The 19,167-nt window shown below is 43.2% G+C and overlaps 1 protein-coding gene across 1 annotated transcript in view; it reads left to right on the top strand.

Moving 5' to 3' along the window:
- LOC122755278 (myeloperoxidase-like) overlaps positions 1 to 19,167 on the top strand; it is a 59,492-nt gene that overhangs the window by 28,387 nt on the left and 11,938 nt on the right. Inside the window, exons 5-10 of the mRNA XM_044003596.1 lie at positions 1,412 to 1,584; positions 2,510 to 2,633; positions 4,707 to 4,836; positions 6,196 to 6,399; positions 8,081 to 8,396; positions 11,778 to 11,938. Coding sequence (XP_043859531.1) covers positions 1,412 to 1,584; positions 2,510 to 2,633; positions 4,707 to 4,836; positions 6,196 to 6,399; positions 8,081 to 8,396; positions 11,778 to 11,938 — 1,108 coding nt within the window. The remainder of the gene's footprint in view (positions 1 to 1,411; positions 1,585 to 2,509; positions 2,634 to 4,706; positions 4,837 to 6,195; positions 6,400 to 8,080; positions 8,397 to 11,777; positions 11,939 to 19,167) is intronic.

Genomic DNA, 19,167 nt, shown 5'->3' with positions numbered 1-19,167 from the left:
GTGGGTCTTTGAGTATCTGCAAAATCCCATTATTTCATCACAGAAGGTTGGTGCCAATTTGTGAAGATAAGAGAGAAAAGAGCAGAGTACTTGCAAAAGAAAGGGGAAAAAAAGAGTAAGGAACAAAATGGGGTTTAAGGTGGGGCCCTGACAACTGTCCTAAGTGTCATCTCTCAGTGACACCACCCATAATGCGTGTAGGCTAGGGGCAGCTACTGCCGCTGTTCTAGACTTGGCATCCACAGGTCTGATAGCAATGTGACCAAGGATATATATGAGTTGAATTTCAGCCAGCAGAGGGTGACCAGAATAACGAGAGGACCTTAGGAGGATTTGCTGGAGGAAGGAGAAATTTTAGCTGGCTGAAAACTTTGGAGGCAGAGAGGAGTGGGATCCCATAGCTTGTCTTCCAGGAAGAGGACTCAGGTATGTTCTGCTTCATCTTGAGCTAGGAGAAGTAGGTTAGAAGATCAAGAGAGGTACCTCTGGGCTGGGTGTAATCAAAATTTTAATTTTTAATCAGATTTCTTAAGTTTAAATACTATCTCCAACATAAAACCTCTCCTGATCCCCACCATGCTTCTGACCCCTCCCCAATTATCTTGTATGGTTTTTTTCTTTTTCTGGAGGCAATTGGGGTTTAACTGATGTGCCCAGGGTCATACAGCTAGTAAGTGTCTGAGGCTGGATTTGAACTCAGGTCTTCCTGACTCCAGGATCAGTCTCTATCCACTGCACCACCTAATTGCCCTTGAATGTATGTGTGGTTTTTTAAAAAAAACTTTCCTTATGTTTCTGCTTTTTGAGAAGCAGCCTGTTAGAATAGAAGGAGCTTTGGATTGGGAATCAGAGGATCTGAGTTCAAATTTTGTCTCTGCTACTTGCTACCATCTCTCTGGGCCTCGGTTTCCTCATTTGTAAAATGAGAGGGTTGGACTAGATCCCTTTGAAGGGTCTTCTAGCTCTAAATCTATGATGCTTTGCTTATATGAACACTCTGGGACTCAGTTTCTTCATCTATAAAATCAGGGGGCTGGACTAAATGGCATCTGAAGTCCCTCCCAGCTGTGAAATATGTGATCCTGTGGCCAGGGACTTTTCGTTTTTGTCATTGCACTTCCAGTGAATAGTACACAGTAGGTGCTTCATAAATGCTTATTGATAGGCTAATTGGATATTTAGAGCTATCCCAAAGCAAGATGGACTAGTTCAGGAGTGAGTGGTTTTCTCTTCATGGGGGGGTGTCTTCAGGTAGAGGCACGATGATCACTTGTCTGTTAAATTATAGTGGGGATCCTTAGTCTGTTGGATCAGGTGTCTTCCCAAGCTTCCGCCAACTCTGGGATTCTGAGATTCTCTCTTCTGTGCAGAGATGTCAGGCGGGGCCCATGACTCTTTTTTTCTCTTTCAGAGCTCACAATGCCCTGGAGAGTGGCAAGGCCACCCCTTTCAATTTCATGAAATACCTCAAAGAACCCAGAGGAGGAACCAAGGCAGCCACACAAGTAGCTGATTACACAGAACTCACCCTGCAGATCCTGAAGGAGAAAGCGTGGCCCACTCTGGGGGACGTGAATATCACAGGTACTCCCAGGCCTGGGGATGGGGGAACCCTCAGGCCTTGAGCTGCAGGGAATAGTGTGGTGGGGTGAAAAGAATATTAAACTTGGAGTCAGGGAACCTTGGGTTTGAATCCTGGCTTTTCTATTTTCTGACTGTGTCACCTTGGACAAGTCATTTAACCTTTCTTAGACTTGCTTTCTTTGCCTGTAAAATGGAGATATAACCATTATACTACCTATGTACCAGGATTGTAAGAAAATAGATTTGGAAACCAGATAGCAAGGAGGTATTATTATTATTGTTATTAATGTGATGATCTTGCAAACCCTCCCAACACCAGGAGTCCTATAAGTTGTACACAGGGTCCTAGGTCTTAGCTATAATGTGTTTAAACAACATGGGAGATTCAAGGGGGGAAATCTCTTCCCACCTTTCTCTCTTCTTTTTTTTTCTTTCTCTACTTCTCCCTCTTCCATTCCCTTCCCTTCTTCTGTTTTTTTCTTCCTTTTCATTGCATCAATTCCTTACTGTTTATACTATAAGTCTGCATAACAATCCTGGTGGGGGCCTTTCAGAGTTACAGTTAGTCATCTATCAGAAGATAACTGGAGTGGATGGGTGGGGGAACTCTGTCTGATGCCCTGTGAATTTTTTTTTTACGGGGCAATGAAGGTTAAGTGACTTGCCTAGGGTCACACAGCTAGTAAGTGTCAAGTGTCTGAGGCTCCATTTGAACCGAGGTCCTCCTGAATCCAGGGCCAGTGCTTTATCCATTGCACCACCTAGCCTCCCCCATCCTGTGGATTTAAGGAAGGTTATTTCCTAGCTAGTCTTTAGCATTAGCTTGTGTATGTATCTCAGGGAGACTTGAAAGGTAAATGGACTTGGTTTAGGAGACAGGAGACCCACCCCTCCTAACCCTAAGCCATTATTGGTTTCCCTACAGATATATTAAGTCCCCTGCAGAAGGAACAGATTGCTCGAGCCACGGGCTGTGTCTCCTACACACATACTACAGAATGTCCAGAGATGAGCCCTTATCGGACCATCAGTGGGAAGTGCAACAACCGGTGAGGGAGACGGGGCCAAGCGGCTGCTTCCAAGGCCACTCACACCCGAGCAGATCCTCTATCCTGAGAACAAATGTCAAGAGCCTTAATAACGCCTGACATTTGCCTGGTGATTTTAACCTTTCAAAGCTCTTGGCGGGCTGGAAGCTGAGTACACTTGCCTCCTTATGGCCCCTGAGGGAGTAGGCTCCACCAGGAGATGGGGATGGGGGAGGACTGAATCTGGGATGATGGTGGAATCAATCAATCAATCAAGCAAGCAAACACCTACTATGTGCCAGGCACTGTTCTAGGCACTGGGGATACAGGGATAAAAGTGAAATATCCCTGTCCTCAAGGAGCTTACCTTCTGTCAGGGAAGTAAGGAAAGAAATAAACACTCATTAATCACCCACTATGTGCCAGGCACTGTACTAAGTGTTTAAAATTAATATCTTATCTTATAACCCTGGGAAATAGGTGCTATTATTATTTCCATTTTACAGTCGTAGTAACAGAGGCAAATAGAGGTTAAGTGACTTGCCTAGGGTCACACAGCTCATTATGTCTGAGGTCAGATATGAACTTAGGTTTTCTGGGTCAGCACTCTATCCACTGAGCCACCTCCGGGGTGGAAGTGGGGAGAGACATTTTCATAAACAAGTGTTTGCCACGTGTGTAGAAAATGAATTATAAAATATTGTGTGTGTGGGGAAGGCACTAGCAGCTGTGGGGAGGGGCATCTGGAAAGGCTTCATGGGGATGACGTTACTTGAGCAGTTCTAAAGGAAATGTGAGATGTAAAGAAGCGTAAATGAGGTGGGATTGCATATCTGGCATGGGGGACTAATAAGAAAAGTTTGGCTGGACCAAAGAGGGTGGGAAAGGAAGTAATTAAAAGCACAAAACGATTGGAAAGGTAAGTTGGCGTCAGGTTGTGAAGAACTTCAAAACCTAAACAAAGGAGTTGATGTATGAGTATATTTTATATGAAAAAAGGGGGTGTGGTGAAGAACCAGGACCTGATGGTAGAATCTAGGGGAGGGAAGAGTGTCCACCTGTTGAGGACTGGGGGTCTGTGGGAAGGTATTAGTGTCATCAATAGAAATGGGGAGGGGAGGCTAGGTGGCGCAGTAGATAATGCACCAGCCCTGGATTCAGGAGTACCTGAGTTCAAATCCAGCCTCAGACACTTGATACTTACTAGCTGTGTGACCCTGGGCAAGTCACTTAACCCCCATTGCCCCACAAAAAAAAAGCAATAGAAATGGGGAACTTTGGAGGGTGGCTTTGGGGATATAGATATAGGTATAGGTAGATAAAGATAGATGTAGAGATAGAGATAGATACGGAATCCATATAGCTAGAAAGATAGAGATAGATTCCATATTTTTCTATCCGTATCTCTACATCTATCTATATATAGAGATAAACATGGAATCTATATCTAGAAATTGATTGTCTCTATCTTTATTTATCTCTAGAATTATCTATCTATCTCTAGAGATTCATAGTATAGAGATTTTTTTTTGGGGGGGCAGGGCAATGAGGGTTAAGTGACTTGTCCAGGGTCACACAGCTAGTAAGTGTCAAATGTCTGAGGCCAGATTTGAACTCAGGTCCTTCTGAATCCAGGGCCAGTGCTTTATCCACTGCACCACCTAGCTGCCCGTATAGAGATCTAAAGATATTACCTATATCTAGATCTTTTTCTTCTCAATCTCTCTCTCTCTCTCTCTCTCTCTCTCTCTCTCTCTCTCTCTCTCTCTCTTTCTCTTTCCCTCCCCTCTCATGTCTGTTTTAGACATTTTGAGATGTCTGTGGAGATGCCCATCAGTCAGCTGCCAGTATGGGACTGAACTTTAAAAGAGAACCTAGGGATGGACACCCAGATTAGGAAGGCATATAATATAGTAGGTGCTTGTTGACTGACTGACTGATCAGAGAAGAAATGATTTGACCAAGGTCACATAGGGAGTAAGTGGCAGATCCAGGACTCAGACTCAGGTCATCTGTCTCAGAATCCAGGCTTCTTTCCATCTCATCATACTCCCATTTGAATTCTCTTGGCTTGCTTTCTCCTTTCTATGACAGGATGTATCCGAACAGAGGAGCCTCCAATCAAGGCTTTGCTCGTTGGCTCCCAGCTGAGTATGAAGATGGGATATCTCTTCCGAAGGGGGCTACTGCAGGAAAGCTTTTTAATGGATTCCCTCTCCCGCTGGTGAGAATGGTGTTATCCACTGTACTTAGTAATAGACACAAGGGAGACATAACATTGTCTGTTCAATAAACATGAATTACTGAATGCTGGTGGGAGGGAATAGGAAGAGGACAGAAGACAGAGTCTCTGCCTTTGAGATGCTTACAATCTATCTGGCGACAAAAAATACATATATATTAAGTGACCACAAGTGTAAAATGATACAGTAAAAATGGGGGAAAAAAAAGGAGGATCCAGGACATGGAGAGAAAGAAAACAATCCAAGTGGGGCAGTGGTCAGTCCAAACATCCTTCCTGGAGGAGGTGGGTTTTGAAGAAGGGGTTTGAGTGGTAGAAAGGAGGAGAGAGGGCACCTCAGGTGAGGAGGAAGCTTTTGGAGCTGCAAGTGGATTTGTTTCATAGGTGCCGAGTGACCCTTGGTTGGGGGAGGAATTAACAAATAATAACAGCTCAGATCTGAAGCATGTGGCATGGTACCCAGCGAACTGGCCTTGGAGAAAGGAAGACTGGGGTTTAGATCTTGTCTCTCACACCCAAAGAAAATTGCTTAACCTCTCTGTGCCCTAAAAAACTCTCTTGAGGCTAGCTCTGGAGACAGAGGGTTCAAATCTCACCTCTGTTGTTTACCATCTGTGTGAGACTAGACAAGTTATTTAGCTTTCTGGGGTCTGAGTTTCCTCATCTTTAAATGAGGGGATTGCACCAGAAGCCTCCAGGGTCCTTTTCAGTTCTAGCTCTGTGAACCCATTAACCTTTGAGCCTATGACCATAAAGTACAAAAGAGCTGTTGATCTGCATTGGAGGGAGTTTCCGTACTTGAAGTTCCCCAGGCTGATAAAATCTTGGGACAGGACAGCAAAACAATGAAAATGCCACTCGAATTTCTATTGTGTTTTAAAGTTTAACAAGTTCTTTAAAGTTTTAATATTTCACATTGTATGAAGTTTCTATATTATTTCAAGTATTTATATTGTGCTTTAAAGTTTCCTCACCCCCTCCCTGTGAGGCACCAGTATTATTATCCACATTTTACAGATGAGGAAACTAAGGCACAGCATGGTTATATGACTTGCCCAGGTGGCAAATAAGTGTCAAAATTGGAATTTTGGAATCCAAGTCCTTCCTGGCTCTGAGTGCAGGATTCTTTCTTCTTTTCCCACGGTATTTTCTCAGGGAGATACAGTTGTGAAAGTATGGGCGTGAGGGAGGGCATCAAGGGAATGCTGGGCTGCAGACCTTAGCAAGACTGAGTGGGCATTGAGGGGCCCAGAGACCCCATGACTCCTTGGTGATTGCTGGGAATGGGACAGAAAACTTGGATTCAGCTGCTTTCAGTCACCGTCTCTTCTCCTTGGGCAGGTACGACAAGTGTCCAATGAGCTGGCACACGTTTCCAATGACAACATCACTCATGACCAGAACCTCTCAGTCATCTTCATGCAGTGGGGACAGTGGGTGGATCATGACTTGGACTTTTCCCCGTCCAGCCATACCAACCCCAAAAAACAAGTTCCATGTGGCTCTACCAACTGTGATTTTGACTCCCCCTGCTTCCCTATTAAGGTGAGGAGGACACCATTTCCCTTCCCTGGGTCTGCAGTGAGCCTACCTTTCCCTCTCCCTCATAACAGGTCAGCTTTGGTCTTTGCATAATATTTCTGAGGAAGGACCAATAAAAGTTTCCCCCTTTTCCAAATTTTCTCCCTTATTGGCCTATTGCCTGAAATTCCCAATATTAATAAACTCCATTGGGTTAAGGGCTGCTGCTTAAATGTAAAGATCTTATCTGGGGTGGGCTTCTAGCCATCATTTCCTTCCACATATATAAATGTTTTTCTTTACTCTTTTTGTCCCTACCTTTTGTCCCTTCTTCTTTCACTCTTACTCTTTCCCTCTCCCTTTCTTGACAGGGACCTTTGAGATCATCTAGCCTGAAGGTTCTGGGGTTCATGAACCCCCAAGGGATCTGCAGATTGATTTCAGGGGGTCCATTGACTTGGATGGGGAAAATGACATCTTCATTTTTCACTTACCTCTAACTGAAATTTAGCATCTCCTTCAATTATTTAAAAACATAATTCTGAGAATTCTGAGTCCATGGGCTTTAGTCAGATTGTTCCAAGGGGATCTGTAAAGGTTAAGAAACCCAGATCTAACTTATTACTTTTATTTCCTTTGCCCCTACACCTGCCTAAATCATAGGCCTGTCAGTGGTTCCCAGAGGTATGGGGAAACATCAGGGTTAGTATTAGTAGGCTTGTGTACTCTGTAAGCCCTCAGACTTGCTAAGGGCCAGGGCCTGAGATCTCTGGGTTAGGGAGGCTACTGAAATGTTATGGTAGAGAAGAGGAAGATTTTTGGAATGTTCATTGAAGAACTTATGGGAGGAGGTATCAGGGCTGGATATCAGGGAAGGAAGATAGTAAGGAGAAATAAAGTATGAACACCAGGGGTCTGAAGACATACTCTTAAAAAAAAATTTTTTTAAGGCAATTGGGGTTAAGTGACTTGCCCAGGGTCACACAGCTAGTAAGTGTTAAGTGTCTGAAACCAGATTTGAACTCAGGTCCTCTTGAATCCAGGGCTGGTGCTCTATCCACTGTGCCACCTAGCTACCCTGAAGACATACTCTTAAAGAGTTTTCTATAGGAAGAGCTAGGAATTAAAGAATGAATTAATCAACAAGTATTTATTAAGTCAACCAGCACCTACCATGTGCCAAATAATGTTTTAGGCACAGAGGATAAAGGTACAAAGAATGAAAAAAATTCCCACTTAGGAGGAATTCACATTCTAATGAAGGAGATAAGTACATATAAAAAATGAATACAGTATGAATACAAAGTGAATGAATGCACATGGGCAGCTAGGTGGCCCAGTGGCTAGGTGGAAAGGAGTTAAACACAAGCTAGTTTGGGAGGGAGCTAGTGATTGAGGAACTGCAGAAGAGAGCGCTTGAGCTGTGTGTTACAGGAAGAGAGGCATTCTGTCCTGTGCAGGTAAGGAAGGAGAACATCTCAGTCATGGGGGATGGACAGTACAGTGGAAGGAGATGGGAGATGGTGTCATGTATGAAGAACAGAGAGAAGACCAGTTTTCCTGGACTGCAGAGCACAGGTGGAAGGGGAGGGGGGGATCCTCCTTCTTTCACCACCTTCTTCCCCAGCCAATGAGCAGGTAGAAGGGTGTGAAGGGGGGGTATGACTTCTGGGACCAGGAAGTAAGCATCCGTCTCTTTCCCAAGTTTCCTCCCAATGATCCCAGGATCACCACCAGAGGCATCTGTATGCCGTTCACCCGCACATCCTCCGCCTGCAACCCCGACTCCTTCGTCCGGGAGCAGATCAATGGCATCACCTCGTTCTTGGATGCCAATATGGTGTATGGCAGTGAGGATGGCCTGGCCAACTTGCTTCGCAATAAGAGCAGTGACATGGGCCTCTTGGCTGTCAATGAGGAGTTCCAGGATGAAGGACTTGCCTTCTTGCCTTTTGAGACTTCAACTCCAAACCCTTGTTGGCTTACCAACAAGGAGGCCAACATCTCTTGTTTCAGAGCTGGTGAGTGGAAGATGCTCGACTCTTCTCCTGGGAATCTTCCCTTCTCTTCCTTACACTCAAAAATGGTCCCCTTTCTGGAAGGCCCCATTCAGAGCTGCTAGTCATAGAGAAGGAAAGTGGTTGGACATGGAGCTTTGATGATGGTGGCTGTGATGGTGGTGATGGTGGCTGTGATGGTGGTGATGGTGGTGGTGGTGGCGGTGATGGCGGTGGCGGTGATGGCGGTGGCGGTGATGGCGGTGGCGGTGATGGTGGTGGCGGTGGCGGTGGTGGTGGCGGTGGCGGTGGTGGCGGTGGCGGTGGTGGCGGTGGTGGCGGTGGTGGCGGTGGCGGTGGTGGCGGTGATGGTGGTGGCGGTGATGGCGGTGATGGTGGTGGCGGTGATTATGAAGATGATGATATAGTGCTTAAAGGATGAGGTAGGGAAGGCTTGTGGGTATATCTCAGGGGCAAACCCTCAAATCACAGGAACACAGTATTTAGAACTAGGAAGGAACTCAGAGGTCATCGAATCCAATCCCCTTATTTGACAGATCTGAGGTTAACTATGGCCCTTAATAGATGTAGTGCTAGGAAGGACTTCAGAGGAAATTGAGGCCCAGGAAGATGGATTGACTCACCTGAGGTTGCAAAAACAGATAGTAGCAGAACCAAGATTCAAACTCAAGTACTTTACTGCCAACCTGCTGTTCTTTTCATTGTGTTAGCTCCTTTTCCTAGCTCCTTGAGAGCAGGGTTTATCTTGCTTTTCTAAGCTCTTTCTCCTCTTCCCTCCCTCTCCCTTCCCCCAATTATAATATGTTGTAGGCAGTGAGGTTTGGAAGTCAGTGAGTATATAAACTTTTTGCATGCCCAGTGCCCAAAGTAGTACAGATAGTTGTCTAAGAAAGGCCACTGATAGTCCTCTGTGACCATGGCTCCAGGGGAAAGAAGCCAGGAACAAGGTCAGACACCTTCTATCTATTGAAAGATAGTGGGGCGGGGCAGCTAGGTGGCGCAGTGGATAGAGCACTGGCCCTGGAGTCAGGAGTACCTGAGTTTAAATCCGGCCTCAGACACTTAACACTTACTAGCTGTGTGACCTTGGGCAAGTCACTTAACCCCAATTGCCTCACTAAAAAAAAAAAAAAAAAAGAAAGATAGTACAGCAGGGTAATACTCTAAAAGCCCTGGATTCAAATCCTGCCTCTGACCCATACTAGCTATAAGACTCTAGGTAGACAAGTCACTTTATCTCTCAGGCACTCAGTTAACTCTTTTTTTACGGGGGGAGGAAATTGGGGTTAAGTGATTTTACCAGGGTCACACAGCTAGTAAGTGTCTGAAGCCGGATTTGAATTAAAGTAACTCAGGCAAGTCTTAAAAATTAATAAAGGCTAGACTGGGGTAGTTTGGATAAAAGATAAATAAGTCTCTTTGTTCAGGACTCAGTGATCAGTCATGTCCCTTGCTGCTCATTGGAAAAGTCCACCTATCATTATAATAGTCATTCTTTTCAGGGGGCAGCTAGATGGCGCAGTAGTAAAGCACCAGCCTTGGATTCAGGAGTACCTGAGTTCAAATCTGGCCTCAGACACTTGACACTTACTAGCTGTGTGACCCTGGGCAAGTCACTTAACTCTCATTGCCCTGCAAAAAAACCAAACCAAAACAAACAAAAATATTCATTCTTTTCATTAATTGTTAGGCAATCAAAGTTGATTGCAACTCTTCCAAGGGCATATAAGTGCTGAGTGGGTTCTGTGAGTAGTATTCAAAAGTGCCAGTGATCCCTTTTGTTAAGTATATGCTAACAATAATAAAATGATTAATTACTCAGAAAAAATATTAATAAAGGAAGACAGTACATTATGGTGGGAAGATTAAAAGACCCCTGGATTTGGAGTCATAGGACCCAAGTTTAAAGCTTCACTCTGCTTCTTCCCTAGTGACCTTGGACAAGTCACTTAACATACATCTGGGCCTTAGTTTTCCCATCTGTAAACTCGAGATGGCCTCTGTGGTCTTTTGAAGCTCTAGATCTGTAGTCCTAGGTGGCTGGGTGGCATAGGGGATAGATAGAGTGCCTACCTTGGAGTTTGAATCTAGCCTAGTTAAACAATTCACTCAACTTCCCAGCCTCAGTTTTCTCATCCATAAAATGAGGATAATTATAGCACCCACCTCACAGGATTGTTGTAAAGCATCAGATAAGATAATAGACATGAAGTGCTTTGCAAACTTTAAAGTCCCTTGTAAATTTTTAAAATTTTGTGGGGCAATGGGGGTTAAGTGACTTGCCCAGGGTCACGCAGCTAGTAAGTGTCAAGTGTCTGAGGCCAGATTTAAACTCAGGTCCTTCTGACTCCAGGGCCGGTACTTTATCCACTGTACCACCTAGCTGTCCCGTCCCTTGTAAATTTTAGACATCATTATTATTATCATTCTGGGATCTTGTAGAGAGCAAAATTTCCAAACATTCAGATGACTGAAAGGAGTTTCCAGAATTTGAGGTGGGAATTTTGGGGAGGGGCAATGTCTCATGTAGCAGTGATTAAGACTGGAGGGGGAAAGTCAAGGCAGGGATGAGGATCAGAGGCTGTCCACCATTGTTCTCCTAAGGACTGGAAGAAAGAGTCCTAGTACTGTTTTCAAGCCTAACCTGGTTTTCATGGTTTTGACCAACGTCTATTTTTTTTTTAAGTGAGGCAATTGGGGTTAAGTGACTTGCCCAGAGTCACACAGCTAGTAAGTGTTAAGTGTCTGAGGCCGGATTTGAACTCAGGTCCTCCTGAATCCAGGGCCGGTGCTCTATCCAATGTGCCACCTAGCTGTCCCGACCAACGTCTATTTTAGTTCCATATAGTTACTTCAGTTCAGTCTAATTATTTTTTTTCAATTCAGTTCTAGTCCATTCAATTCAACAGGCATCAATTAAGCATTTCCCTGTAAAGAGTGTGGGAACTTCTCCTGTGGCAATAGGGTGTCTTCTGTCTTTTGTCACCCAGCATTAGGACATCACTTCCCACGAAGCATAGATCTCAGAGGTCATCTACTCCAATCCCCTCATTTTACAGATAGGGAAACTGAAGTTCAGGTAAGTGAAATCCCTTGCCTGAGGTCACACAGGTAGAAAGTCAGCTTCAGAGGTTGGGCTCTGACTCTAAGGCTAGGACTCTTTCTTTCTGAAAGAATTAGACTTTAAATAGAAGGAAGGCCAGACTCGGAGATCTTTTTGTTCCATCCATGCCCTTTGCCCATTCATTAATAAAAGTGTTGATAAGTATTTGTTAAGTACCTACTGTTCTAGGCAATGGTGATGCAGTGGTCAAAAATGCAGCAGTCTCTGCCCTCTTATTGGTCACTGACCTCTGGTCTCACCTCCTGCATCTGTCTCTCTAGGGGACTCAAGGGCAAATGAGAACTTGGGCATCATGGTGTTCCACACTATCTTCCTTCGGGAGCATAATCGCCTTGTCTCAGAACTTAAGGAGCTGAACCCACATTGGGATGGGGAAGTGTTGTACCAGGAGGCTCGGAAAATCATCGGGGCCGTGATTCAGGTAAGTCCAGGCACTCTCCAGGTCCATGTTTTCCAGGAACTGGCCACCCTGGAGTAGCCCCAAGGACTGGGCAAGTCACTTAGCCTTCCTTACCTCAGTTTCCTCAATGGGGATACTAATAGCACCTACCTCCCAGGATTGTTGTGAGGATCAAACAAGGATAATTGTAAAGCACTGAACACTGTGCCTAATCCATAGTAAGTGCTATGTAAATGTGAGTTGTTATTATTGTTGCTGTTCTTTGCTCCCAGAACTAGCCTCATCAATGAGAAGCAGCATGGAGTGGTTAGATGGAACACTTGAGTTGGAGTTGGGAAGACCTGGCTTCAAATCCTGCCTCAGACAGTTACTAGCTTTGTGATTCTAGGCAAATCACTTAGCCTCTCTGTGTTTTAATTCCCAGTTCTGCCATTTACTATCTCTGTTGCTTTGGTTAAGTCACTTATTCTCTGGGCCTAAAGTTCTTTATTTGTAAAATGAAGGGTCTTGGATCTTCAAAATCCCTTCTATCTCCAAATCAATGATGCTTGTGTCTCCTTTCTATGCCTCATCTTCATTCCCCTCTTTCCTTGCTATTGCTATTGCTTGAAGTCTACCTCTCTCCCACATTAGATGATTCCTTGGCTAAGGAGATCTGTACATCAGGACACAGCTCTGGATAGCTTGCCTGTCAGCAGGTTTGACTAGTGGGGTCACCAGTCTTCTCTTACTGGGTCCCAGGGGTCTCCAAATGCAGATTTATTGGGGGCCCTGACTGATCAGTAAAAGCCAGACTTCTTGCAAGTTCACCATGTTTGAAATGATAGCAGTATTAACAAATGCCTTGTATTTTGTTGTAGTGTTTTATACATTTTCAGAACATTTTCACACCTATTATCCCATCTTATTATGATAAGATTTTTATTTTGAATAGTATTCGCATAGCATATTTACTTCTTTACAATTCTTATCCTACCATCAAAGAAGCCAACAACATTTCCATAACTATCGCATGCTGATTTCTTCTGAATTTAAATACACATTTTCATTGTTTTCCACTTAGCTGTTTTATGCTCATTTATGTATTTATTTTGTTTGTATCTTTTCTGGTTTTTCTTTACAGGTCTGGACCTTTCTCTTTGTTTAACAAAGTATTGATAGCTTCTGTTTTTATATCATCCTTGTATCCTTGTTTCCAAATTACTCCCTTCAAATCTCCCACCCAAAGAACCATACCTTTTTTTTTTTTTTTTGTGGGGCAATGAAGGTTAAGTGACTTGCCTAGGGTCACACAGCTAGTAGGTGTCAAGTGTCTGAGGCCAGATTTGAACTCAGGTACTCCTGAATCCAGGGCTGGTGCTTTATCCACTATGCCACCTAGCTGCCCCAAGAACCATACCTTTTAACAAATACAAAAAGGAGAGGTGAAAAAAAGCAATTCAGCAAAATTAACCAGTGTAGTAGTAGAATTTGACAGTACAGTAATCCCTTCCACATCATGGGGGTTAAGGGTGCAGCACTCCCTTGATCCAGAAAATCTGTGTAAAATTTTTTCAGCCCTCCCTTTATGCCAGAGAAGAAGTCTGAATTATTATGGTATTAAAATATAAAATAAGTTGATATAATGCAATACTATACATATATTTTATGTATTTCTGAGTTTCTAAGCTTTTTCTCTGTCATCTGCTGGTCTTCATGTGTTGTCTGCAGCTTCTGCAAAACTTCTCCCAAATTTCCATTTAATTTTTTATGCTGACCCATGATCTATATAAACCAAGACAGGGAAAGTTGCAATATGGAAGGGATAACTGTATATGCATTGTTCAACACCTACAGCCTCATATCTATCAAGTTGGCCTGTTTCTTTCATTCTTTGCCATAACTTTTCTGTAAGTTGTTTTCTTTTTGGTCTTCATAAATTCTCCCTTCGTCTAGTTATTTTTTTGGATTAATTTGTATATTTCTTTTTTTTTTTTGTCTTTTTTTTGGGGCAGGGCAGTTGGGGTTAAGTGACTTGCCCAGGGTCACACAGCTAGTAAGTGATAAGTGTCCGAGGCCGGATTTGAAGTCAGGTCCTTCTGAATCCAGGGCCGGTGCTCTATCCACTTCACCACCTAGCTGCCCCCTAATTTGTATATTTCTAAGCATCTTCTTCCCTTTTTGGAATCTTTAGCTCCAATGTCATGATTCTCTTTCTTTTCCTTTTCACTTCATCCATTGTGATTTCATCCCCTTCTCTGCCACCCTCTCACTCCCACAATCTAGGCTAACTGGCATCAAAAGTTTTTGGTGTGGTGCAGAGACTATGTATGCATTACTGTGTCTCTCTCCCCTCCCCCTACTCTTGGAAGGTTTCTTTTGTCCTGGAACTTAGTTTTGCCTTGATCAGCAGTTTGTTGCCTAAAATATTCTCTGGGACATCTCTGCTTTGTCCCAGTTTTATATCCAGAAGCCTCTTAAAGAGCTTTGTAATAACATTATCCCCAAATCCATCAATTTTTATTTTATAGCTATAGACTTCCTTGAATATGTCTTTGGATCTTTCCTGGGTTTTCCTCTTTCAGATCTGTGGCTTTTCTCTTTGATTCTCACGTCTTACCATCATGGAGCTGGAAAGGACTTCATAGGACCCTTCTTCCAACCTTTTCATTGTACAGATGGGAAAGCTGAGGCCCAGAGAATTTAAAAGACTTGCTCAGGGTCACACAGGTAATAACTGAACCCTGGTCCTCTGGATGGCATACTATGGATGGTAGTTTCCTCTGAATCCAGTTTTTGAGGCTTTGCCTTTGGCTGGAGTGGCTTCTCACTTAGCCAGGTCTGGTAAGAGGAATCCTCATTTGAAGTCAGAAGATCTGTGTTTGAATCTCAGCTGTGCTACTGACTTGTGTGCCTGGGTATATAATTTCTCCTGCTTTGGACCCCAGTTTCCTAATCTGTAAAATGGGAAGTTTGACTGAATTCCAGATTTCATGGGAAATTCATTTACAGAGCATTATAGCTTTAAAGATAGAGGGGACCCTGGAGAGCTAAAGTCATCTGTCTAGTCTAATCCCCTTTGTTTTTCAGATGAGGAAATAATCCCATGGAGGTTCAATGATTTTCTCCAGGTCATACAAATAATAAGATGCAGAGCTGAAATTTGAACTTGGGACCTCTGATTCTCTAACTGCTCTCTTTCCACTGTACAACAATAGTTTAAGACCTTACTTCCCTTCTTCCCCCTCTGTTGCTGATAGAGATGGTAGTAGCACATGGGCATGATTAGTTTCCAGCAGGGCCTACATGGACCTCCTCACCTCTCCCAACTTGTCAATTTCCTATCTTTTCTCACCCACTCGGAGACCAGGGGATGCTGATCAAAGTGATGGAGAATGTCTTCATGTAGATCAGCTTCCCATCTGGCCAACTCCAATGAACATTCTCTGTGTGGTGGAATAAATCACGGCTTGTCAAATACAAGAATCCTCTAGATCTAGAGATAGTCAATATGTTTTCCCCTCTTCCTCTTTTGGCATTTTCTATGATGTCCCAGGTCAATAGATAGCCCCTGTTTGTGGCATATCCTGTGCCTTTTGCCTCAGTTCTGCCATCCTCACCAACCTTGACAACCGCATTCCTGCAAGAAGTTTGTAGTCAGGGTTTTAGTCAGGTCAGTGACTTCTGTTTTCAGAGTCTTCCACTCTACTTTCTAATTTAGCATCATGAATGCCTTTTGTTTCATTGTGCAAGTCATTTTAATCTCTCTAGTAGGAATATAAAAGCCCATGGTTGGCTTAGACTGCACCAGAGACCCTGTAGACACCCTCAGCACTGAGACTACCAGTTCTGTTCAAATTGTTCATACCATTACTTTCTCCTCCTTCTCCTTCTCCTTCTCCTTCTCCTCCTCCTCCTCCTCCTCCTCCTCCTCCTCCTCCTCCTCCTCCTTCCTCTTCCCCCCTTCTTCCTCTTCTCCTTCTTGAAAAACAAAATTCTTTAAAATTTGAGGTAGCTAGCTGGTGTATTAGATTGAGTATTGGGGAGTATCAGGAAGATCTGAGTTCAAATTTTGTCTTAGATAACAGCTGTGAGACTCTGAGTAAGTCACTTAACCTCTGCTTGTCTCAGTTTCCTCATCTGTGAAATGGGTATTTTCCCTACCTCCCAGGGTTGTTGTAAGGATAAAATGAGCTGTTTGTAAAGAGCTTTGCAAGCCTTAAAGCACAATACGAATGATAGCCATTATTATCTTTTGGTTTTATACCACCTTTATTTAATATTATATATCCCTTTCCCTCCCCTACCCAGTGAGATAGCCCTTGTAACAAAAAATAAATAAATAAAAAAGAGATGGGAAAAAAACCAATTCATCAAAACTAACCAAGAAATGACATGATCACGACAGCGTATGTAATGTCCCGCACCCCTAGTTCCCCACCTCTAATGAAAGGAGGGCGGCACATTTTCTCAACTCTTCTTTGAAGAGAAGCTTGGTTGTAATAATTACATGGTGTTCAGTTTCGTTATTTGCTGTTGTTGTTTCCAATTATGCCACTCACTTTTCAAGCTGCGAAGTCTACTGTTAGATAATTTGCTTTTTTTCTTCTCTGATTGGAATGCATTCTGGCATTAGCCCAGATTACTTCCCTTTCCTCTGAAGGTACCTTAACTGGCTCCTGAAATGTCTCTTCCCTCAAAACTCCTCTCTTCTTCACAGATTTTTTGGGGTAGGTTTTTAATTTGTTTTTCCTGTTAAGCCCAAACTAACCCAGCCTGTCTTCTCTCTTTATTCCATACTCATTCAGAGAGATCTATATCCTTGTTTGACTTTCTTTCTTCCCTCATCACCTTGCTCCTGTTTATGCAAACTTCTCTCATTCGATTGGAGTTTCACTGTTTCCGCTCCAGTTTCTTCACCTTGGGTTTTTCTCTCTGTGTGACCTCTATTATTCACTTCTGATGCTGCTGTGAATACGTATTTTGTTCTTTAAAGTCTTTTGGCTTCACTTCTTCCCTTGAGAATTTTTTTCCCATTAAATTGTTTTTAAAGAAAGGTAGGAGGGGGGCAGCTAGGTGGCACAGTGGATAAAGCACTGGTACTGGATTCAGGAGGACCTGAGTTCAAATCCAGCCTCAGACACTTGACACTTACTAGCTGTGTGACCTTGGGCAAGTCACTTAACCTTCATTGCCCCACCAAAAAAAAAAAAAAAGAAAAGAAAGAAAGGTAGGATGGTATAGTGAAAAGAGAAGTAATATAGAATTGCATTAATTATATTATATCATTAGTTCCCTTTGTTTCATTGTGCTGGTCATATCCCTCTTCCCAGGAGGAATATAAAAGCCCCAAATTGACTTGGGCTTCTCTCAAAGACCCTATAGGGATCCTAGGGTTCTAGTTCTAGAACTACAAAAGGTCTGAGATGCCATCTAGTCCAACTGAGGAAACCGAGCCCAACATCATACAGCTAGTAAAGAACATGGATAAAGCACCAGCCCCGGAGTCCAGACGACTTGAGTTCAAATTCAGCCTTAGACACTTACTAGCTGTGTGACCTTGGGCAAGTCACTTAACCCTAATTGCCTCCCCCAAATCATGGAATTTGGGATTTGAATTAAGGTCTTCAAACTACTTTTATCCTAGGAATTAGATGACATGAAATAAAATCCCAGTTCTGTCATTTAATGAGCTGTGTGGCCTTAGAACAGTTACTTCTTCCCTTTGGGCCTCAGTCTTCCAACTTATAAAAGGAGGACATAGGGTTATTCTCTCTAAGGTTACTTCTAGTTTTTTTTTTTTTTAAGTGAGGCAATTGGAGTTAAGTGACTTGCCCAGGGTCACACAGCTAGTAAGTGTTAAGTGTCTGAGGCCGGATTTGAACTCAGGTACTCCTGACTCCAGAGCTGGTGCTCTATCCACTGCGCCACCTAGCTGCCCCCTAGGTTACTTCTAGTTTAAACATTATATGATTTTGGTGTTTCATCACTCCTTGACTTCTTGAAATGGGAGTAGAACATCTTTCTCCTGGATCATTCCTCATCATATTTTCCATCTCTTTCTGTTCTGACCAAAATTTGTTCATCTTCTCTATGCCTCTGTCCATTTCCCTAATGTTTAAGTAATTAATTCCAGCTATTTTCATAGCTTGGTCAGAAAAGTGGCATCTTTCACTGATATCATGACGTGTTTAGTTTAGCCATGCCCATGTCAAGGAAGGCACTGTGCTCCATGAATAAAGCAGAATTGCATTAGCTGAAAGAAACACGAGATGCCCAAATTTAGAGACATCTCCACCCAAATGTTCCCATGCACTCTTTGTGCCTGACCTGTGGTACAGTCTTCTGAGTGCATATTGGTCTGATCAGTCACAGCTGAACACATTGTACTTTGACACCAACATAGTGATGCCATTTTGGTCCTCTCTGAGAATGAAGAACAACAACCATCTGACCATATACACATATAGGAGGGTTCTTCTCTAGGGAAAATGGAAAGGTCTGGTGGTACTTCAGATGAATGTGTGTATAGGGTTAGTTGTTTTTTAAAGTTATATTTTCCCTGGTTTGCCACATAGTAAGCATTTAATAAATGCTCATTCATTCATTCACTAGAAAAATCTAAGGCCTCTTCCAGACACAAAATTCTATGATTCTAAACATTCTTTCACTTTATATTTTTATAGACTGTTAAATGTTTGGTTTCACTTTTTTTTGGGGGGGTGAGGCAGTTGGGGTTAAGTGACTTGCCCAGGGTCACACAGCTAGTAAGTGTCAAGTGTCTGAGGCTGGATTTGAACTCAGGTCCTCCTGAATCCAGGGCTGGTGCTCTATCCACTGTGCCACCTAGCTGCCCCTTTCTTTTCACTTTTGAGCTATATTCCTCCGTATTATCATTCTCAGTTTAAATATCTCCCCCAACAGTTGACCTTCCCATTCTGTGCCTGAAGGGCACCTGTTTCAAATTTATTTTGAGGGGGCATAGACATTCCCCAGCCTGATCTTTTCTTTCCATAATTTCCACAATGATACAACTTTAAACGTCAATTTTTTTATCTTCTAGAATCCATTTCGAATGTGTTAAAGAGAACTCTTACCTCTGTATTGGAGGCAGTGTGGTATAATGGAAAGAGCTGGGTCTGGGGTCAGAGGACCCAGGTTTAGAGCTTGGTTTTCTATGTCCTGAGGCAGGAAGGGATTTTACATGTCCTTGAGTCCAAATCTCTTATTTTATAGATGAGAAACTGAAGCCCAGAGAAGTTATAGGATCA

Source organism: Dromiciops gliroides, chromosome 4, assembly GCF_019393635.1.
Source record: "Dromiciops gliroides isolate mDroGli1 chromosome 4, mDroGli1.pri, whole genome shotgun sequence".
In the NCBI taxonomy this organism is placed as follows: Eukaryota; Metazoa; Chordata; class Mammalia; order Microbiotheria; family Microbiotheriidae; genus Dromiciops; species Dromiciops gliroides.
Note: the sequence above shows the minus strand (reverse complement) of the source record. Positions and strands in the feature narration are given on the sequence as shown.